Source organism: Eptesicus fuscus, chromosome 25 (assembly GCF_027574615.1).
Source record: "Eptesicus fuscus isolate TK198812 chromosome 25, DD_ASM_mEF_20220401, whole genome shotgun sequence".
NCBI lineage: Eukaryota > Metazoa > Chordata > Mammalia > Chiroptera > Vespertilionidae > Eptesicus > Eptesicus fuscus.
Window position 1 is genome coordinate 11,787,167 of NC_072497.1, and position 22,159 is coordinate 11,809,325.

The 22,159-nt window shown below is 56.3% G+C and overlaps 1 protein-coding gene across 1 annotated transcript; it reads left to right on the plus strand.

Moving 5' to 3' along the window:
• Positions 1-969: 969 nt before the first annotated feature.
• CHRNA7 (cholinergic receptor nicotinic alpha 7 subunit) lies at positions 970-21,090 on the plus strand. Its single transcript, XM_008160147.3, has 10 exons — positions 970-1,015; positions 1,247-1,386; positions 12,052-12,096; positions 14,354-14,463; positions 15,512-15,591; positions 15,865-16,032; positions 17,104-17,298; positions 18,136-18,222; positions 18,653-18,762; positions 20,557-21,090. The coding sequence occupies exons 1-10, from the start codon at positions 970-972 to the stop codon at positions 21,088-21,090; spliced, it is 1,515 nt and encodes a 504-aa protein (XP_008158369.2).
• Positions 21,091-22,159: the final 1,069 nt, after the last annotated feature.

Genomic DNA, 22,159 nt, shown 5'->3' on the forward strand with positions numbered 1-22,159 from the left:
GCCGGTGCCGGATGCAGTTCAGAAAGGTGGGCATTGGCTCGGCTGCCCCCACCCCCGCCCCCCGGGGCTGAGCTGTGGGCAGAGGCGGAGTTCTCGGCCAGGTACAGCCCCTCCTCGCACCCTCTCCCTGTTCCCCTCCCAGAACCACGCCCCCCTCAACACCTAGGACTTGCCTTCGTCCCTGACCCCCCACCCTCACCCCCCACTGGGTCCCCTCTGAGCGTCCCCTGGCACTGAACTCGCCCAGGCTCACAACAGCCCAGCTCACACCCCAGCCTTCCACCAGAGCAAGAGGCTGGGAGTCCACTTTCCGTCTCCCGCCTCTCCTTCCGAGAGGATGGCTCAGAGAGAGGGGGCCCGGGGCTCCCTCACACACTCCTGCAGCCTCTCCCCCCACCCCGCCAGGAAGGGCTCACACACCCGCCCCCGAGCATCAGGCTGGGATGCTGGCAGGACACCCGGCTCTGGTGGGGGGCAGGGGAAGGGGAGCCCGGCTCCAGGTCGCTGACCCCCAGCCGCCAGCCAGCGTGGAAGAGGACCGGACCCCAGAATAACCCGGCTCCCCCACCCTCACCCCCTCCCCTCCCCAAGGCTTTGCCCCAGGTCAGCTTCTGTCTGTCCGAGCGGGAGGGAGGGAGTGGAGACAAAGAACAGCAGAGCCGGGTGCCCTGCGGCGGCGGGAGGTCTCCCTGGAGACGAGTCGGGGTGGGGCGCACCTCCCACGTGCACCCCGGGCTGCAGTTCCCCCGCTGGCCGGCTGGGGTGGGAGTGGGGGCGCGGGGGGTGGAGATCGTCACGTGGAGAGGCTGGGGGAGGGCGGGGCGGGGCGGGGGCGCGCTCGGCGCTTTAAAGGAGCGCGCGCCGAGCGGGAGCGGTGGCTCGGCGGCCCCAGGCGCAGGCCCGGCTGACAGCTGACCGCTGACCGCGAGACGCCGGGCGCGCCGGCCGGCAGCCGCTCGGGGACCCAACATGCGCCGCTCGGTCTGGCTGGTGCTGGCCGCGTCGCTTCTGCACGGTAAAGCCGCGGGGCGCCCCGCACTCCGCTCCTCCTCCACGGGCTGCCCCGGCGCAACCCGGGCGGCTTAGTGCGCCCCGCGCCCCGGCCAGCTCTGGGGGTCCCTACGGGCATGCGGGGGGGGGGGCTACGCGGGGAGGGAGGCTGGGGTGGCGGGCACGGGGCGGGGGCGTAAAGGCGCACCCCCGCCGGCCTCTCCTGAGCAGCCCGGCCGGCTCTCCCCGCCCCAAGGGTCCCTGCAAGGCGAGTTCCAGAGGAAGCTCTACAAGGAGCTGGTGAGGAACTACAACCCCTTGGAGAGGCCGGTGGCCAACGACTCGCAGCCGCTCACCGTCTACTTCTCCCTGAGCCTCCTGCAGATCATGGACGTGGTGAGTCCCCTGCGCGCGGCCGCCAAGGGCTCCGGGGCCGTGGGGGCGGCGGCCGGCCGGTGGGGTGGCTTGGCCGCCACAAGCTAGCTGGCCCGGGCCGGGGGGCGGAGCGGGGGGCGTGCTAGGACCCCAACCCGGCCTGCGGGCCGCGGCGTGCCTCAGTCTCCCCGCCTGCCTCGGAGGACCCAGCGAGGCTGCTTCACCCGGCCACCTGTGCACAGCGCTCAGAAACTCCGGGAGAAAGTCTCCCGGGCCAGGCATCGGCGAGAACACGGCCCCACTGCGCCCATCTCAGCCCGCCCCCGGAACAAGTGCCCGCGTGCGGTGTCCTCTAGCCGCTTCTAGATTGTTCTGCTGTGGTGCCATCCAGTTCCTATGGCGAGGGCCTGGCTCTGGGCTTGGTGGTTGGTTCCTATGCCCGGGCAGGGGGCGAGCTGTGAGCATTTAGGATACTCCCCCCCCCCCTGCTCCCCAATTCCAACTTGTTGCCTTCTTGCTGAGGGTCGTGCTGACAGTCCTGCCGGGATGGCGATCGAGGCACGCAGCAGCCTCGGGCGCCCCGGGGTGTCCCTTCCGGCGGCTGTCCCCGGCCATACACATGGGCGCTCGCTTCCGGTGCCAGATCGATGCCACCGCCCGGTAACTTTGCTGTCTGGCTCGTCCAGGCTGCTCTGACTATTCCATGTCCCCTGGCCAGGCCTTCCCGCCACACAACCATGTCACCGCGGGTCTCCTCCCTTGTAACTGGGCTGGAGGGTGTGTGTCTGTATGGGGCACTGCTTTCCGCTCCGAGGCGCGTGGGGGTCAGGGGTGAGGGGGTGCAGGGGGAGGGGAGGGGAGGGGAGGGAAGAGCATGGCGGGAGAGAGGCGCGACAACAGCCACAACGCCACGGAGGACGATGGACGGCGAGCTCGGAGCCAGCAGAGGGGGTCACATCAGTGGGGAAAGAAGGCGGGTCATAGGTCATAGCCCTGCAACCAGGGAGGGCGCTGCACGCTCCCCGCCCGTGAGCAAAATCCAGTGTGCAGGCGGACACGGAGCAATGGCTCCTGTGAGACAGCCGGCGCCCAGTGACCAGCTCTGGACCACACGCAAGAGCAAGAGGCCGAGGGCCTGTCCAGCCTGAGCACCATGGGTCGAGGCCCTTCCATCCCCGCCCCCCCATTCCCCACCCAGGCTGCGGCTTGGCCCACCTGCAAGGTCACCGCGGAGGGTGGAGGGTCCCGGCCGGCAGCACCGCCTGGCGCGCTCGCGGAGCAGAATGGCGCCTGCACCGTCCCCGGCTTCCTTCCCGCCCTCGCGGCTCCTCCCAGCAGGCAGTGCGCGGGCGCCCTGAGCGCATGCGCAGGCTCGCCCTCCTGTTTCTACAGCCGCCTGCACATGGCGCCCGCCGGTGGGACCCGGCTCGAGGCCGCTTCTAGACGGGAGCCCTTTCTCCACTGCAGACGAGGCAGAGACTTTATAGAGGAGGCTGGGGAGCGGCCCCGGGGCACTTTGGGAATGCTCCGCGCAGAGGAGCCTGGGAGCACCACTGTGCACATCTGGGTCCCCCTGGGAGGTGGGGGGGGGGGGGGGACGGGACGACGCTATCCAGGTGCTCGGCCTCCCTGCGAGGTCAGGTCAGTGCGGTGTAGTGCCAGCCTCGGCAGTCAGACCAGGAAAAAAAGACATCAAAGGCACCAAAAGATTGGAAAGGAAGAAGTAAAACCGTCACTACTTTCAGGTGGCATGGCCCTCGGTACAGAAAATCCTGAAGACGCCACCAAAAAACTGTTAGAATAAATGACTTCGGTAAGTTTGTGGGAAACAATCTACAAGATCAGTTGCATTTCTCTACACCCACAGTGAATGATCAGGAAAAGAAGTGAAGAAAACAGCTCCATTTACAATTGCATAAATAAATAAAAAAAAAGGTATAAAATACCCAGGAATGAATGTTCACGAAGGAGGTCTTGTACTCTGAGAACGATACGACACTGAAGAAAGGAGTTGGACAAGGTAGAAACAAACGGAAGGATGGACCTTGCTCGTGGATTGGAGAGTCGAATATCGTTAAAATGTACTCACTGCCTAAGGCAGTGGTCGGCAAACTCATGAGTCCATGGAGCCAAATAACAGCATGATTGAAATTTCTTTGGAGAGCCACATTTTTTAAACGTAAACTTCTTCTAACGCCACTTCTTCCAAACAGACGTGCCCAGGCCGTGGTCTTTTGTGGAAGAGCCACACTCAAGGGGCCAAAGAGCCGCCTGTGGCTCGCGAGCCGCAGTTTGCCGACCACGGGCCTGAGGTAGTCTACAGACTCCGCGCAGCTAGAGGTCCTCTGGTGCCTCCAAAATCAGGGGGCAAATGGCCAAGGCCGGGCCCAGGACACCGCCACCCGGCTCCGTCTACAACGGGAGCCTCGGGGCACATCTGCATCCTCTGCGTGTGGCCGGGAGTCCGCCCGGGCACGGAGGCCACGCTGGTGACCGTGACACGGGCTCTCACCGAGGCCCACGCAGCCGCAGCCCGCCCGGGTCAAGGGCCACGCGCTCCAGAGTCCCCGGATGCCCAGGGCGCGGACTCATCCTAGTGGAACTGAGGACCCTGCCTGGGCCCTGGCCGGGTAGCTCAGTAGGAACGACAAACCCATGTTCCCCCACCCGCTCTCTCCCTCCCAATAAAAACAGAGGTTGCCAGTATCACCAGAGGCAGACAGTATCGCGAGACGCTGTCAATATCGCGAGACTTTGCCAGTACCGCGAGAGACAGGCGCGCCATCACGAGAGGTGCTCAGTGCCTCGATCGGGAAGCCAGTACCGCCGCCTGCCTCCTGGAGAGTCGGTGACTTCTTTTGCAGAACCAAGTCCGCTTAACTTGTTTAAACGGGCCGCGCTGTAACGGACTGACGGGGACTGTCCTGAGATCCTGGGGGAGAGGGGAGTCTCTCTATCCGGGACTACGAGGTACGCGGGCCTTTGCCTTCCGGTCGGGCGGGGCTCCATGGAAAGAAGTCATGCCTGGTACTAGGTTCTCTTCGCTATTTCAGTTCCGGGGGGGGCGTGTGCCCGTGGGGACGGGCTGTCTTAGAGGCTGCGCCCTTGCCCCCCAGGTCTTCTTACTGTCCCCCTCTTTTCCCAGCGGAGGTTTCCACGCTGGGGTGATAAGGACACGACCTAGCATGCTCGCATTTTACTTCTGTGGCAGATCCTTTCTGTGGCACCGCTTTACGCCACACATCGTCGCTGAGCTTGGCTTGTCAGGTTGGCTAGGTTCTTGGGGATTCATCCGTGAATCAGCGCTAGTCGTTTCTACTTTTTAAAACCCAACATCCGGGCGAGGGAAACGGACGGGTAAATCCGGGACTCCCGCAGGTGTACATGTAGCCGAAGTGCCTGTACCTAGGGCTGCAGACTCACGCAGGAGAAAACGTTTCACTTCCGGCCGGGGTGGCTGGGAATGGTTGCAGAGTGTGTTCTAGAAACACACCTTCCAAAGTGAAGCGCGCGTGGGGTTATTTTTGGAAGGAGGGGGTCGCGGGAGGCCAGTTGAGAGACGGGAGGGTTGTAGAGGACGCAGGTGTCTGCGGGGGGGGGGGGGGGGCTCTGCAGAGTTTAGATTTCTGCCCAGAGCCCCAGCCTGGGCCTCTCCGAGGGCAGCAGGAGGCCGCGTGCCAGGGTGTTCGTGAAGCAGCAAAATCAGCTTGCCGTAGCATATTTTCCTAGAGGTGGAAACAGTCCAAACCATGGCGTTTGTATCCAGTCCAGCCAGCATAAGTGATGGAGGAGAATAGAAAGAGACGTGCATCCATTTGGAAGACAAAGCATGCATCTTCAAAGGAACGCTTTCCCTGCCGGGCGGTGGGGGGGGGGCGGGGTCTCTTGGTGAAGGATGAGGTGGATTCTGGGAATCTGGTGGATTTTATGGAGGAGGGATGTAGCTACGTCTGTGTTTAGAGAGAGGATGCTGAGGGCAGTGTGTGTGGGATAGATTACAGAACTCTATAGTCTATTATCGATTATAGAACTTTATAGTCTATTATAGATTATAGGAATCTATAGTCTATTACAGATTATGGAATTCTATAGTCTATTATAGAAATCTGTAGTCTGTTATAGATTATAGAGCTCTATAGTCTATTATCGATTATAGAGCTCTATAGTCTATTATAGATTATAGGAATCTATAGTCTGTTATAGATTATAGATTCTCGGAATCTATAATCTATAATAGAGTATAGATTATAGAAAGGAGGAAAAGTGTAAGGGGATGAGGAGGTCAAAAGTAGAAGAGTCACCATGGGAATGTGGAGAAAAGGACAGATTGCAGGGGCATTTGGGACCAATTATCTGTGATATATAACTGTGTATATAAACTTCACGTCGGCACAGAGACAGATTTGTTAAGTGACAGACCCTAAATTATCCCTGAATGCATGCCCTGGCTTCACGGTGATAATTAATTTACTTCATGGGCTGGGAGTGAGAGAATACCTGAGACATCATTGTGAAGCGATGCAAATGGGAGGGCTAAACTGCCGGCAGTTCCCACAATATTTCTTTTTAATTTGTGCCATTTCGTCATTCACCGGTGCACACGCATTGAGAGGCCATTCCAGGGGTGGATTTGCATAAAAGTAGTGCACAGTTATGCAGGCGTGTTCAGAAGGCAAACGACTGAGAATGAACAGTATGACTCACCTCATCCTTACACATACATGTAAAGCACATCGTCATGCCTGAAGGGGTTGGGGTCTTCTGTAGAGTCTGGGTTGCAGGCTCCCCTCTGGGAAGCTCTGGCCCCCAGACAGTAGCACCCCGTGGGGGTGCGTTTGGGGTTTGCTACTGCAGATGGCAGGCAGGGTTGGGAAGCCCAGGATCCCACGGGCGTGTATGTCACCTGGTACCTCTGTGGGGGCTTTCTGTTCTGCTTTGTCAGACTTACAGGTTTGCATTTACTAGCCAGTGAAAATGCTGCCACTCTAACTTAATGGGATCAGATATTAGCTATGAAAATCACACACCTGAACACAGTCTATGAAGATGGTCCCAGGAGCAATGAAGTCATTGTCCTAGTAATGTTTTGAGTGGTGTTATTTTTTAAAATAGTTTTTTAATTGATTTCAGAGAGGAAGGGGGAGAGAGAGAGAGAGAGAAACATCAATGATGAGAGAGAATCATCAATAGGCTGCCTCCTGCACGCCCCACACTGGGGATCAAGCCTGCAACCCGGACATGTGCCCTTGACCAGGAATCAAACAGTGACCTCCTGGTTCATAGGTCGACACTCAACCACTGAGCCACATCGGCCAGGTGAGAAGTGTTACTTTTTAAGACTACATACCAAAGTAAACAATAAAAAGGACTAAGGAGGTGATTACCCAAATTACGATTACTCAAGACATCGGTACACTCCCTCCTATCTTTTCTCTACGGTTATAGGAGGTATAGAGAAATACCTAAATATTAAAATGGCCCTAGCTGGTTTAGCTCAGTGGATAGAGCATGAGATTGGGGACTGGAAGGTCCGGGTTTGATTCGGGTCAATGGCACATGCTCGGGTTGTGGGCTCGATCCGCAGTAGGGGGCATGCAGGAAACAGCAGATCCATAATTCTCTCTCATCATTGATGTTTCTATCTCTCTCCCTCTCCCTTCCTCTCTGAAATCAATAAAGAAATACATTTAAAAATATATTTAAATATTAAAACTGTCTAACAGCATTATGGCGCCTTAAACAATAATTAGCAGGCATTAATCTAAAAATGACACAAATAGGCCAAGTTCTAAACAAATAGGAGCTTTAAAATGAAATTGTATCTTGTCCCACTATTACATAACTCTCATCATCATTGCATATTCAATCCCTATTCCAGTCCTTTATTTTAGAAAATGTTTAAAAAGCATTTATTGAAATGATTCATGATGCTGCTAAGCCTGGTTGGTTATTTTTAAATTGTGTCCCAGACATTGTATATGAAAAATTGTGGCAATAATTTGGGGGGGGCGATCTTTTTTTTATTTTTATTTTTTTAATATATTTTATTGATTTTTCACAGAGAGGAAGAGAGAGGGATAGAGAGCTAGAAACATCGATGAGAGAGAAACATCGATCAGCTGCCTCCTGCACACCCCCTAACTGGGGATGTGCCCGCAACCAAGGTACATGCCCTTGACCGGAATCGAACCTGGGACCCTTGAGTCCGCAGGCCGACGCTCTATCCACTGAGCCAAACCGGTTTCGGCTGGGGGGGCGGTCTTGAAACTACTCTCCAATTTTATGTTTGTTTCTCTTTTTTAAAAAATATATTTTTATTGATTTCGGAGAAGAAGGGAGCGGGGAGAGAGAGAGAAACATCAGTAATGAGAGCATCATGGATCGGCTGCCTCCTGCACGCCCCACACTGGGGATCGAGCCCGCAACCCGTGCATGTGCCCTTGACCGGGAATTGAACCGTGTCCTCCTGGTTCATAGGTTGATGCTCAACCACTGAGCCACACCGCCCGGGCTCTCCAGCGGTTCTCACCGTCCTCCCGGGAGGTTGGTGAGGGCCCCTTGCTCCTCACTGGGGACGGCAGAAGGGCAATGCTAGGTTAAAGCGTGTTTACAAGGCCCTTCGACAACGGGTCCCGGTTTATGATGGAGCGGTGTTACCCCTCACAGCCCTCTCTCTGGCTCTGGGACAATAAGGGGCGCCATGCTCTCGGCTTTACAGAGAGTTATGGGCACGTCTGCCACAGGAAGCTCCCTTGTAAACGCTGCCTTTCAGGTCGGCTGCCGGCGGTGTTTCCCAAAGGTTCCCATCTCTCCACGCCCATGTTTCATCCCCGACTGGAGGGAGGCGCACGGAAATCTCTCTTCTCTCCTCAGTTTATTAGGGCTGGGAGCCTTCTGCTCAGAGAAGAGGAAAGTCATTTGGAGCCTTTGAATAGAAATTCCCATGTTTGTCCGGCCGGCTGGCTCAGTGGTTGAGCGTTGACCTAGGAACCAGGAGGTCACAGTTCGATTCCCGGTCAGGGCACATGCCCAGGTTGCGGGCTCCATCCCCAGTGCGGGGCGTGCAGAAGGCAGCTGATCCGTGATTCTCTCTCATCGTTGACATTTCCATCTCTCTCCCTCTCCCTTCCTCTCTCTGAAGTCCATAAAAACGTATTTAAAATATTTTTTAAAATGCACTTTGATTTAAGTATCTAATGCTTTTTAAAATCAATCTTCTGGAAGAGGCGTGCATCGGCTGTGGATACAGCTCCCCTGGTAATGTGTAAAGTGCTGTCTTGCATTTCCACGGCGATGATTCTCCCCGCAGCGATGGGGCGGCCTGGCTCCTCAGGGTCCTGCAGCGCCGCCAGGCTTTCTCTCTCTGCTTTTGTGCCGGTGTCGGGAGAAACCGATAGCCATACATCTCCCCGTGTCTACATTCTTGTTTGCACGGAAAATGGCTGGGTAATAGAAACCCCCATCTGCGCAGCACTCTGGCGTTTAGAGCGAGAATCACTCCTTCTACCTCATTTAGTCTTCCCGCCGACCACATTCCCGCTCTCTCCCTCCCCCCGTTTTAAAGAGGAGTAAGTTGAGAGGGTGTTTTTTCCCTGAGTCAGCGAGATATTAGAGCTGACAAAAAAAGTTATATTCAGAATAAGAAGCCAACTCCTACCAATCAGAAAGGCAAAGACAGGCAATCCGGGAGAAAAAATGAAGCATGAGGTCCTCAGCACCGAGGATGTCAGCAAATGAAACCCTGAAAATAACAGGGCTGAACCTTAAATAGAGTGCATTTGTCTAACTGTCTCTCTCTCTCTCACACGCACACGCACGGCAGTCACTACTGCCACTGCTCCCATTTAGTCATGGGGGTGGTGAGGGAGCCCCACACGTAACTCTGTGTCTCTGCTCTGCCCAGTGTTCTGCAGGGAGCACATAATCAAGAGGGAAGGGGCTGCTTAAGCACAGTTGTTGTTTAAATATATTTTTACTGATTTCAGAGGGAGGGAGAGGGAGAGAGAGAAACATCCATGATGAGAGTGACTCATGAATCGACTGCCTCTTGCACACCCCCTCCTGGGGTGGAGCCCACATCCCGGGCCTGTGCCCTGACGGGAATCGAACCGTGACCTCCTGGTTCCTTGGTCAGAGCTCAGCCACTGAGCCAGGCCGGTCCGGTGCTTAAGCACAGCTGTGAAGCAACCACGCTCCTGGCCCTGTGCACGGCTCAGGGTGAGAGCTGAGACAGTCTGTAATCTGTCGTTTGAGCCGCGAGACACCTCTGCCCGCCATGTCCGACTCGGCCCACCGTGGTGGTGCACACAGAAGAGGGTTCCCTCGGGTGTCTGTGCAGCACAGACGGCCCCAGTCGCTGGCCTGGGACCAGAGTGTCTCAGCTCCTCTCAGGAGAGCGGAGAAGTCGACATTTTTCGTAATTGTTAGACGTCACGAGCCTGCTTCCTGGATCAGAGCTGTGTACGGGGAGGCTCGTCCGCAGGGCTCTCTGCTCCTGGCTCCCCCCGCCCCCCCGGAAAGCCTGCCTCTCTGTCCTCTCCTGTCTCCAGGGCCTGTCACTACTGTGGTTATATCTATCACGTTGAATTGTGTGACCCCCACCCCATGAGCTCAGGGACAATGTCCGTTTAGGGCCCCTGTACCTGTCATCCTGGCATAAATGCCTCAAACAGGAAGTGCTCCATCAGCATTCACTGAATGAATGAGAGTGAATGATTGAGTGACTAATGAATGAGTGAATAACTAATGAGTGAATGTATGAATGAGTGAATAATGAATGAATGAACATATGAATGAGTGAATAATGAATGAGTGGATGAATAATTGAATAATGAATGAGTGAACATATGAATGAGTGAATGAGTGAACAATGAATGAGTGAGTGGATGAATGAGTGAATAGTGAATGAGCGAATGGATGAATGAGTGAATAATGAATGAGTGAATGAATGGATGAGTAAATAATGAGTGAGTGAATATTTTTCCATTGACTTATTTTTCAGAGAGAGTGGAAGCGAGGTGGGGGGGGAGAGAGAGAGAGAGAGAGAATGTGAGGGGAATACATTTATTGGTTGCCTCCTGAATGTGCCCTAAATAGGGACAGGGATCTAACCCAATTCCCTTTTATTTATTTATTTATTTAAATATATTTTTATTTATTTCAGAGAGGAAGGGAGAGAGAGAGAAACATCAATGATGAGAGAGAATCATTGATCGGCTGCCTCCTTCATGCCCCCTACTGGGAATCGAGCCTGCCACTGGGCATGTGTCCTGACCAGGAATCCAACCGTGACCTCCTGGTTCACAGGTTGATGCTCAACCATGGAGCCACATCGGCCAGGGCCCTGGATCCCTTTGATAAGGGCACTAATCCCAGTCACGAGGGCCGCACCTTCCTGACCTAATCACCCCACAAAGGTCCCACCTCAAATACCCTCACAGTGAGGGTTACATTTCGATGTAGGAATCTGGGGAGGGAGGAGGTGGTACTGCCCTGGGGGGTGGGGGTGGGAAGGAGCTTTGATGCCTTGTCATGGAGCAGACAGAGCTGAGAGGCTAAGCCAGCGAGTGGGTGTCCCTGCCTGCCGGTTCTGTGGGTCTGTCCCCCGGAGTGGTCCCTACCTGGCACTGCGACACTCGCAGACTGTGGCCGCTGGCTGGCTGCTGCTGACTGTGGAAATGCCGTCTCGGCCCCACGCCGCTGCGCTCCACAGAAACCCGCTCCGCTCTAATGAGGTTTCAGGCAGGGTGCTGGGAGGAAGAAAGCCTTTTAATTAGATCGGTAGCAATCAGACTCCCAAACCACAGAAGCCTTTTTTCCAGGCAGACAGACATGACGCAATTAACAGAGCCAGCCACCTGCATGGAACACCGACTGGCTCACTAAGTCCATTCAAAGGAACAAGTCCTTGCCCGCATGGCTCAGTGGTCGAGCGTCGACCTAGGAACCAGGAGGTCAGGGCACATGCCCGGGGTTGTGGGCTCGATCACCAGTAGGAGGTGTGCGGAGGCGGCTGATCCATTATTCTCTCTCTTCATGGATGTTCCTCTCTCTCTCCCTCTCCCTCTCTAAAATCAATAAACTTATACTCGGGTGAGGGTTTTTTAAAATATTGGACTTTGTGCCCACTTTAATTTTCTAGGTATATAAATTATTTTTAAAATAGAAAGAAAAATAAGCTAAGCCATTAGCAGGTGCCACCTCTAGGTGGTGGGGTAGCAGGGTTTTCATTTTCTTTTTTAAATATATTTTATTGTTTTCTTACAGAGAGGAAGGGAGAGGGATAGAGAGCTAGAAACAGCGATGAGAGAGAAACATCCATCAGCTGCCTCCTGCACACTCCCCACTGGGGATGTGCCCGCAACCAAGGTACATGCCCTTGACTGGAATCGAACCCGGGACTCTTCAGTCCGCAGGTCGACGCTCTATCCACTGAGCCACACTGGCGAGGGCAGGGTTTTCATTTTCTATTTTGTACTTTTCAGCCTTCTGTAAGGGCTCGATGATAAATGCGTGCTACCTCCGAAGAGGGCAGCTGGACTCCGGGGCCGTGCGGCTCGAGCAGGCTTGGCGCCTGCCACTTTCCACACGTCCCCGCCGTCCCAGGAACCGGCTGCTCTCAGAGCGGCGGGTCAGGTCCTTTTGGAAACCGTATCCATCAGTCACAATCCCTTCTTTTCCTTCCAGGACGAGAAGAACCAGGTCCTCACCACCAACATCTGGCTGCAGATGGTAAGTGGAGACCAGGGCAGTCCTCGCCCTCGGATGGCCCTGCCCTGGCTTCTGAGATGCTCGTGTGTGGACGGTAGGGACAGCAGAGGCCCCGGGAGAAAAGCCAGGCCTGTCCCAGACACCGAAAGGTTGCAGGTTCGATTCCCAGGCAGGACACCTACTTAGGTTGTGGGTTCCATCCCTGGTCTGGGTGTGTACGGGAGGCAACCGATTGATGTTTCCCTCTCCCATCGATGCTTCTCTCTCCTCTCTCCTCTCCTCTCCTCTCCTTCTCTCCCTCTCCTTCTCCCTCTCCCTCTCTCTCTCTCTCTCTCTCTCTCTCTCTCTCTCTCTCTCTCTCTCTCTCCTCCTCTTCTTCCTCTCCCTGTAAAAAAATCAATGAAAACATATCCCCGAGTGAGGATTGAAAGGAAAAGATTTGGCAATTTATGCGGAAGGGTGCTGATTGTCAGGAGAAGCCCATACCTGGGTGACCGGGTACTGTCTGAGTCCCGTTCTCCATAAACACCCCCCTCCGTTTGGAGGAGCCCCAGAGACCTCAGCTCCCTCAGGCACAGCCGGTTCTGGTTAAGGCTTGTCCTGCTGCACAGGCATCCTCCGCTTCGTTTGCTTGAAAACATCCCTTTCATCGCGTTTACTGATTCAGCTGCTCCCCAGCCACTTCCAGTCAGGCTGTGTCATTTAGTCTAAACAAAGGTTAAAGCCCGGTTCAGGGGTTGAGCGTCGACCTATGAACCAAGAGGTCACAGTTCAATTCCGGGTCGGGGCACAGGCCGGGGTTGTGGGCTCGATCCCCCAGTAGGGGGCGTGCAGGAGGCAGCCCATCGATGTTTCTCTCTCTCCCTCTCCCTTCCTTTCTCTCTAAAATCAATACAATATATATTTTTAAAAATACACGACAGATACAAGAGCAGCTGCGGGTGGAAGGCCGGGGTTCCGAGGGAGGATGGGCATGTGCACAGGAAATGGGGCTCCTGGGGTTTCACGTTGCTGAATTCCTGCTCCCAACATCTACATCCACCTCCTGGACGCCAGGGCCCCCCAGCGGATGTTCCTGCAGATGCTCCATGTTTCTGTGCGTCCCGAGGACAGAGGCAGAAAGGTGAACAGCGAAAGCACAGTGAGTTCTTCCTGACCAGCGGGGTATGATCTTGCTTTCCCGTCGTCCTACTCGGCCTTGCTTCCGTCTGTCCGGCGTTCCGGTGACTTGGCCCGGAGGAGGGGAAGGCGGCTGATGTCATATTTGCCTCTCTCTGGTCCTCGGAGGAAGCGGGGGGGGGGGGGGGGAGATCTGCTCCGTGGCTTACTTTATTGCTTCCGAGGGCCTGTTAGACACCATCTGATTTGACCCGGGGAAAGAAGCGCAGGCGCCGCTTCCTGTGGGCAGGGACATTCCGGCCACTCACACCCCCCGGTGCTCCTTGGAAAACAGGGACATTGTCACCGAGTCAAGAAAAAAAACCTGTCTTCTCTGAGTGTGGAATGTCGGTCATTCTTCTTGGGTCTAGGTTTCCAAGCTGCCTTATCATAGTCTCTATTCTTTCTTACCTCCTGATTCTAATTGTGGGCCTGATAGCATCCACATGGCAGATGCTAAAACCTTATTTCTTTCTTTCTTTTAAATACATTTGTATTGATTTCAGAGAGGAAGGGAGAGAGGGAGAAACATCTGTGATGAGTGAGAATCATGGATCGGCTGCCTCCTGCACACCCTCCCCCCCCCACTGGGGATCGAGCCCTCCACCTGAGCATGTGCCCTTGATGAGAATCGCACCCAGGACCCTTCTGTCCCGCAGGCCAATGCTCTGTCCATTGAGACAAACCGGGTAGTGCAACTGTATTTATTTCTAACGCGTTTCTCTTGTTCATTTCTGTACTCTGTCACTTCACACATTGGGCTCATAGACACGCGAACCTGTGGCTTGCTGGGGGCCATGCTTGCAATCCGTAGTTAAAGGTGATGTTTCTTTCTTTCTTCCCCTTTCTGTTTTTTTTTCCCTTTTTTTTTTAAAGTTGATGTCAGAGAGGAAGGGAGAGGGAGTGAGAAGCATCCATGATGAGCGAGAACCATGGATTGGCTGCCTCCTGCACACCCCCTACTGGGGATGGGGCCCACAACCCAGGCTTGTGCCCCGACCGGGAATCGAACTGTCACCTCCCGGTTCGCTCATTTTGGCACTGAGTTTACCTGGTGGTGTCATAGGCCAGTTTAAGGGGTCCCGGACATACGTGCTCCTGACGGCACTGTGCGTGTCAGTCTTGGACAGATCACTATCTGCAGTGGAACACGTCGGAGTACCCGGGCGTGACGACCGTGCGCTTCCCAGACGGTCAGATCTGGAAGCCGGACATCCTCCTGTACAACAGGTGAGCCCGCGGGAGGAGAGGCGGCTGCGCGCTCGCCTTTGTTTAGCGGTCGTGTGTGTGTGTGTGTGTGTGTGTGTGTGTGTGTGTGTGTAAATGCAGAGTTTAGCAATGAGGCCTAGAAAGTGGCAAAGAGCTAAATGGTTTTTAAGAGAGATGCCCACCAGCCAGTGTGGTCAGTTAGGGAGCGTCGACCCCGGCACCAAGTCTCCCGTTTGAGCCCGGTCAGGACACACGCTCGGGTGGTGGGCTCCACCCCCCGGAGGGGGCGTGCAGGAGGCAGCCCATCGACGTTTCTCTCTCATCATGGATGTCTCTCTCTCCCCTTTCCTCTCCTCTCTGACATCAGGAAACGTATGTATTTTTTAAAGAGGCGATGGCTGCAGACCAGCCGTCTGTCCTGTGGGACCGGCTGCTTTATGTCCCTGGCGGGTGGTGGACAAGCCAGCTGGCCGGGCTGCCAGCGGAGAGGGCGGGTGCTGAGCCAGGCGTTTCTTGCTTGCTTCCTCCCGAGTTACCTGAAGCCTGTGGCGCTCGGAGAGCCGCGAGGGGGGCGGCTTGTCACGTCTCCCCTGTTGGGCGGAGGAAAGGCCTGGCTGGGGGTCAGCAGCCTGAGCCGGGATGGCTGGGCCCCTGAGCTGTGCTGTGCGGGTGGCTGCCTCAGCCTTGTTGGAGTGTTGGGATTTTTATGAAATATTTTTAGATACAAAAGGAAATTTTGTGGTTTTGAAAAACATTTTAAAGGTTACGGGTTCGATTCCCGGTCAGGGCACACGCCTACGTTTTGGTTCAGTCCCCAGGAGGGGGCTGGTATGGGAGGCAACCAGTGGCTGTTTCTCGCATCGATGTCTCTTCTCTCCCTCTCAGTCTCTATGAAATGGGGGTGGATGGTGGCCCCTGGGAACCCGTCTCCCAGGCCGGCTGCGTAAGGCGCCCTCAGTCCGTGGCCGGGGAACAAACGGCAGCCCCTCCAAGCTGCCGGGACACGGTCCTGACAGCCCGAAAGGCACGGGGGCAGTGCCAGCTCACGGAATCCTTTTCCCGTTCCTAGTGCCGACGAGCGGTTTGACGCCACGTTCCACACCAATGTGTTGGTGAACTCTTCCGGGCACTGCCAGTACCTCCCCCCAGGTGAGGCTGCGTCCCCGGTGCTCCTACGGAGACAGGCGGAGGGAGGGGTGTCATCCTCCTTCTCCCATGAGCCGTGAGCTCGTCCTGAGCTCTGGGCGGGGGCTGTTCCCCAGGTGTTGCTCCCCAGGTGTTGCTCCCCAGGTGCCGCCCCAGATGTGGCCCCCCAGGTGCGCTCTCCCTGTTGTGAATGATGCTGCCGGCTGCGAGGCTGCTGTGGGTTTGACGCGCACCTCGCCGGCTCCCCTTGCGCTCTGACGGCCCGGGCCCACGCAGGCATATTCAAGAGCTCCTGCTACATCGACGTGCGCTGGTTCCCGTTCGACGTGCAGCAGTGCGAGCTGAAGTTTGGGTCCTGGTCCTACGGAGGGTGGTCCTTGGACCTCCAGATGCAGGAGGCGGACGTCAGCGGCTACATCCCGAACGGAGAATGGGACCTCATAGGTAAGCCCGCGGGCGTGGGGCTCGCTGCCCGGGAGGAAGCGGCTCTATTCCTGGGCTTGCTCACAGTTGGGGATTTTCCACTCTGCTTTCCGGTGTGTTTACTGCACCCGGCGGCACTCCCCATGATTCATCAAGAGCTAGAGGGTTAGACGCCAAAGCGGTGAGAAGATTCAGTGCTTCCCGGGGGCCTTGGTGATAAACATTTAAATGGGCCGGCGCTAGGATAGGCGTCCGTGCATCTGCGAATCTTCTGTTCCTGCAGTCACGTTGGACAGCAGCAAACTGCATTATACTGGTGTAAAGTTCACAGTGTGTTATTTACAGTCATGGCGCTGAGTCCATTCTGGGTGGCAAATAACAAGCAGACATTTATTTCTCACAGCTCTGGAGCCTGGGTGTCCACTCCAAGGTGCTGGCAGATTTGGTGTCTGGTGAGGGCAGCTTCCAACCCATGGACAGCGGCCTCCTCGCTGTGTCTTAGTGGCAGAAGGGGCCAGGGAGCACTCTGGGGTCTCCCTTACAAGGGCACTAATCCCACACATGAGGGCTGCACCCTTCTGACCTAATCACCTCTCAAAGGCCCCGCCTCCTGACCCCATCACTTTAGGGGTTAGGTTTCCACCTATGAATTTTTTTGGGGACCCAGACATTCAGTTTATAGCCCATGTAATTCCAATCCATCAAAAAACCCTGCTAAGCTGTTCAAATATCACTAATATACCCCTAAAGAACTCTATGGTAAACCAGGAAGTGTTCATGCAGACACCAATTACCCAGTTTTTAAAAAAATATTTTTTTTCTTGATTTTAGAAAGAGAGAGAGAGAGATCAGTGATGAGAGGGAATCCTTGATCGTCTGCTTCCTGCACGGCCCCTACTGGAGATCGAGCCCTCAACCCAGGGAACCGAACCGTGGCCTCCTGGTTCATAAGTCCACACTCAACCACTGAGTCACACCGGCCAGGCCCCAGTATTTTTAGGGCATAAACTCCATGGCTGTGCGTGTGTGTCACACGTGTTAAAATGAACAAGCAGGGTAATGTAGTTTCCTTTCCTCCCTGTCCCCACGGAGGCATCCCGGGCAAGCGCAGCGAGAGGTTCTACGAGTGCTGCAAGGAGCCGTACCCCGACGTCACCTTCACGGTGACCATCCGCCGCCGCACCCTCTACTACGGCCTCAACCTGCTCATCCCCTGCGTGCTCATCTCCGCCCTGGCCCTGCTGGTCTTCCTGCTCCCCGCCGACTCGGGGGAGAAGATCTCCCTGGGTGAGTGCCCGCCTTCCGTGGGAGCCAGAGGGGACAGGGACAGGGGGAGGGCGCTGCCTGGGGATCAGCACCACGGACAGCGCCCGGAGAGGTTGGGGGCGGGGTCTGTGTGACCTGGGTCTCCCTGAGGACGCAGGCTCCTGATACCGCCTGTGTCGGATGCCATGCCCTCATGAGACACCCTACCTGCCTCTGATCCCACAAGGAGGGTGGGAACACCCAGGAAGGGGCCAGTTCTTCCCTGGGGGCCTGGGGTTTCTCCCCTCCGCCACCCCATTCTGCTGTTTGTTTTTAAGTACATATCTTCTTATTGATGTCAGAGAGGAAGGGAGAGGAGAGAGAGGTAGAAGCATCAATGATGAGAGAGAATCATGGATCTGATGCCTCTTGCACGCCCCCTACTGGGGATGGAGCCCACAACTCGGGCATGTGCCCCGACCAGGAATTGAACCGTGACCTCCTGGTTCTTAGGTCATGCTCAACCCCTGAGCCACGCCAGCTGGACTGGCTGTTTTCTTTTTCCTGCCTCATGAGACTACCTCTCCCTACGAATGAAATAAAGAAAATGAGAGATGCGAGCGTTGATGTCAGAGATGCATTTTGTCTTGTTCTAAAGTTCTGGCGCCTCAATCCGACTCCAGCCGGGGCTTCTCTGGACGCGGGTACAGGACGTGCCTGTCCCCAGAGAAACCCCGCCCCCAGACACACAGAAAACGTGTTCAGGAATGCCTGCCCCTCCCTCCCCCTCTCTAGTTCTTGGAACCTCGGGGCAGGACCCTGCTGGAGGGAATTGGGGTCTGTGGCTGGTCTGTCTCAGGCGCCATTTCTCTGCCTCAGGGATAACAGTGTTGCTATCTCTCACCGTCTTCATGCTGCTGGTGGCTGAGATCATGCCTGCAACGTCCGACTCGGTGCCCCTGATAGGTAAGGCTTCCTAGCACGGGCACGGAGCGCGGCGCCGCCGGCTCTGCCGTGGGGCGATGTCTTGCTGTCACTTCAGTGGCCTGTGGCCTCTGCTCACCTGGGCACAGGTGAGGGGGTGCGGAGTTCAGCTTTGCAGTCGGCTCTAAGATGCAGACATGGCCCCCTTCCTCCCTCACTCCCCCTCATGCATGTTCCGGAGCCAGAGATTTTAGCATTAGAGATTCACTGTGTTTGCCAGAACCCCGTCCCCCTCAGCGCCTCCCTTAAGACGGGAAGGCACGCACTGTCATCCCCAGCAGCGGTTTCCTGGGACGACTCGCTGAAGGACACGCGAGCAGGACAAACGTGTTTGGGCCCGGACAGATCTAAGGCATGACCTCTGGGCCCGCCCTCCGCCGGCCGGGCCTCACCGCCTCTGCTCTCTCCGCAGCCCAGTACTTCGCCAGCACCATGATCATCGTGGGCCTCTCCGTGGTTGTCACGGTGATCGTGCTGCAGTACCACCACCACGACCCGGATGGCGGCCAGATGCCCAAGTGGGTGCGTTCCTCCGCTCTCCCCACAGGGGGCGCCGGGGGGCTCACGTACTTAATCTTTAAAAATGTATTTGCTATTGATTTCAGAGAGGAAGGGAGAGAGGGAAACATCCATGAGGAGAGAGGATCATGGATCAGCTGCCTCCCGCACGTCCCCTACTGGCGATCGAGCCTGCAACCCGGGCATGTGCCCTGACCGGGAATCGAACCGTGACCTCCTGGTTCCTAGGTCGACGCTCAGCCACTGAGCCACGCCGGCCGGGCCCAAACCATTTTTAATGACCGAGTGGTGCTTGACTGCCCCAGAAAAAACCATCTTAATTAAGAGCAATAATTATTCGCCTCTCAGCACAAGACCATGTTCTAACCAATGGCTGCCAGCGCAACGTGAAGCTTGGCGCGCGCTCTCTCATTTTACATAACACCCCGCGTTTTTCTTCTTCCCGGGGCGCCTGACGCATAACGAGCCTCCCAGGGCCGTTCAGGATGATCGGTGGCCGTGAAGGAGGCACTGCCCAGCCTGGCGGCATTATGTGGCTGTTTGCACAGCCAGAGACAAAACCGTGACCTAACCGAGGAGTCGCCAGCTCAGGGTGACAGTGTAAGAGCATCATTTCACTTTGGAGATGCTTTTGCCTTGAGAGCTGATGACTCAGCCGTGGAATGGAGCGTCAGCTCGGCGGGAGGGGTCCCATTAGCCTGAGACGGGCCCCACGAGATGCAAAGTCCCCCCCACCACCACCACGTGGCGGGAGAAGCTGCCAGCGGCGCGGCGCAGCTCTCCGTGGGCCCGCTGCCTCTGGGTTAGACGCACTCCCTCAAGCTCTGGCCCAAGCTTCCCGGTGCCTTCTGCGGAGGGGTGGGCTGCAGGCCACAGCCAGTCCACCGAGTACGTCTGCAAATGAAATGTTATTACAAGACAGCCAGGCCTGCCTTCTTTTTTTTTTTTTTTTTACCAGGCTGTCTATGGCTGGTTTTGCTTGTCGGCAGAGCGGAGTAAAAGCAGACCTCATGGCCCACAAGCTACAACATTTACTCTCTGACCCTGTACAGGAAGGTCGGCAGGCCGTGCGTCAGACTTTACAAAGTACCTTCACCATATCCCCTTATTCCGTCTTCCTTGCCGTCTACCGAGTTCGGTTAGAGGTTCCTAAACTCCCTCGCTTAGTACACCTTTGCTGTCTGAGATGTCCCCCACAGAGCCCCTCGGGCAAAAGAAATACCTAGCAGTTCTGTTCATTAAATAGCTCAGAACGGCCCTGGCCGGGCGGCTCAGTGGTTGGCATGCTGTCACGTGACCCAAAGGTTGCAAGTTTGATCCAGGTCAGGAGGCAACCAGCTGATGTCTCGCTCACACATCGGTGTTTCTCACTCTCCCGTCCTTTATAAAATCAGTAAGAAGGTGTATGCCAGGACGACTTATCAGACTCCATCCTTGGCACTGGGCGCCCAGGACACCTCCCCATCTCAGGAGCACGCTGCCCGCCTTTTCTGTCCCGATGTCACCTTTCCCGGCACCTGCTGTTGTTAAGATTTTTTTAAAAATACGTTTTTATTGATTTCAGAGAGAGGAAGGCAGAGGGAGAGAGAGATAAACATCAATGATGAGAGAATCATGGGTCTGCTGCCTCCTGCACGCCCCCTACAGGGGATAGAGCCCGCAACCTGGGCATGTGTCCTGACCGGGAATCGAACCGTGACCTCCTGGTTCCTAGGCGGACGCTCAACCCGAGCCGCACGGGGCAGGGCTGGTGTTGCAGGATGGCACTGCCGCCCCTAATCTCCCCTGTGTCCCCAGACCAGGGTCATCCTTCTGAACTGGTGCGCGTGGTTCCTGCGCATGAAGCGGCCGGGGGAGGACAAGGTGCGCCCCGCCTGCCAGCACCGCGCCCGCCGCTGCAGCCTGGCCAGCGTGGAGCTGAGCGCCGTGGCCGGGCCGCCCGCCACCGCCAACGGCGGCAACCTGCTCTACATCGGCTTCCGCGGCCTGGACGGCGCCGTGCACTGCGCCCCGACGCCCGACTCGGGGGTGGTGTGCGGCCGCCTGGCCTGCTCCCCCGCGCACCTGCACGACGAGCACCTGCTGCACGGCGGGCCGCCCCCCGAGGGGGACCCGGACCTGGCCAAGATCCTGGAGGAGGTGCGCTACCTGGCCAACCGCTTCCGCGGCCAGGACGAGAGCGAGGCGGTGCGCAGCGAGTGGCAGTTCGCCGCCTGCGTGGTGGACCGCCTGTGCCTCATGGCCTTCTCCGTCTTCACCATCCTCTGCACCATCGGCATCCTCATGTCCGCGCCCAACTTCGTGGAGGCCGTGTCCAAGGACTTCACCTAACGCGGTGCTGGCGCCAGGCTGCGGGGGGTGGGGAACGCCAGCCGGTGGCTGTCAGGCGTGTGGTTATGTCTCCTGGTCACGCTCCGTCTCAGGATGCCAGTCAGCATGTGTTTTTGTTTTTGTTTTTAAATCCTTTCAGCTGGACATCCCTGGAGCATCCTTCAGGTCGGCGGGACCCCTGACAGGGCACCGGGCCTGGACCCTGCCCCCGGTGAGCCCTGGTGGCTAGGACAGCTTTGGGGGCCCTCGGGGCTGATACTGCATGCCTGCACGTCCCCCGCCACCAGGCCCACGTGAGCACCCCCCATCCGATTCTGCCTGTGCACAGCCCTCGACTGGAACGCGTGAGAATAAGCCACACTCCCTCCATCCCCATACCTGACTGGGGAGGGGACGCCCAACTAAACCTAGAAACCTAACCAGCTGGTTTTCCGGCGATTCAGCTTTTAATTACCAGAGAGAATTGGTAGAGAGAAATCATGGTGTGCTGCTTCAATGTTTAAAAAAAAAAAGACATAGTTGACCTTGTCCATGATCCTTTCACCTGCCTGATTTCTGCCACCCCGCCTCCTCCGGGCGAGGACCGGCCCCAGGCCAGGCAGGTGGATTTCCAGAGACACTGGGGAGTTCAGCAAGTCTGCTCCATGCTGCAAACCCCAAAGGATGGCCGGGTTCCCTCAGGACCAGCAGCCAGTGTACTCTCCAGAGCTAAATGAATCCAACATTTAAAAAGAATGCATTAGCCCTGGCTGCTGTGGCTCCATGGATGGAGCGTCGGCCTGCGGACTGAAGGGTCCTGAGTACAATTCCAAACAAGGGCACATGCTTGGGTTGTGGGCTCGATCCCCAGTAGGGGGCGTGCAGGAGACAGCCGATCCATGATTCTCTCTCAACCATTGATGTTTCCATCTCTCTCTCACTCTCCCTTCCTGTCTGAAATCGATCTATAATAATAAAAGTGTAATATGCTAATTAGACCAGATCTCCTTCTGGACGAAGCCAGGGCTGCAAGGGAAGCCCGGGTCCCGGAGGGAAGCCGGTGCCTGCAGCTGGGGGAAGGAAGGCCTAC

What these genes read in the sequence shown, in the direction of transcription:
- CHRNA7 (XM_008160147.3), top strand. Translation starts at nt 970, where the DNA reads ATGCGCCGCTCGGTCTGGCTGGTGCTGGCCGCGTCGCTTCTGCACG. An exon ending in TCCTGCAGATCATGGACGTG is followed by an intron (nt 1,387 to 12,051) that starts GTGAGTCCCCTG and finishes TTTTCCTTCCAG; the next exon opens with GACGAGAAGAACCAGGTCCT. An exon ending in GACATCCTCCTGTACAACAG is followed by an intron (nt 14,464 to 15,511) that starts GTGAGCCCGCGG and finishes TCCCGTTCCTAG; the next exon opens with TGCCGACGAGCGGTTTGACG.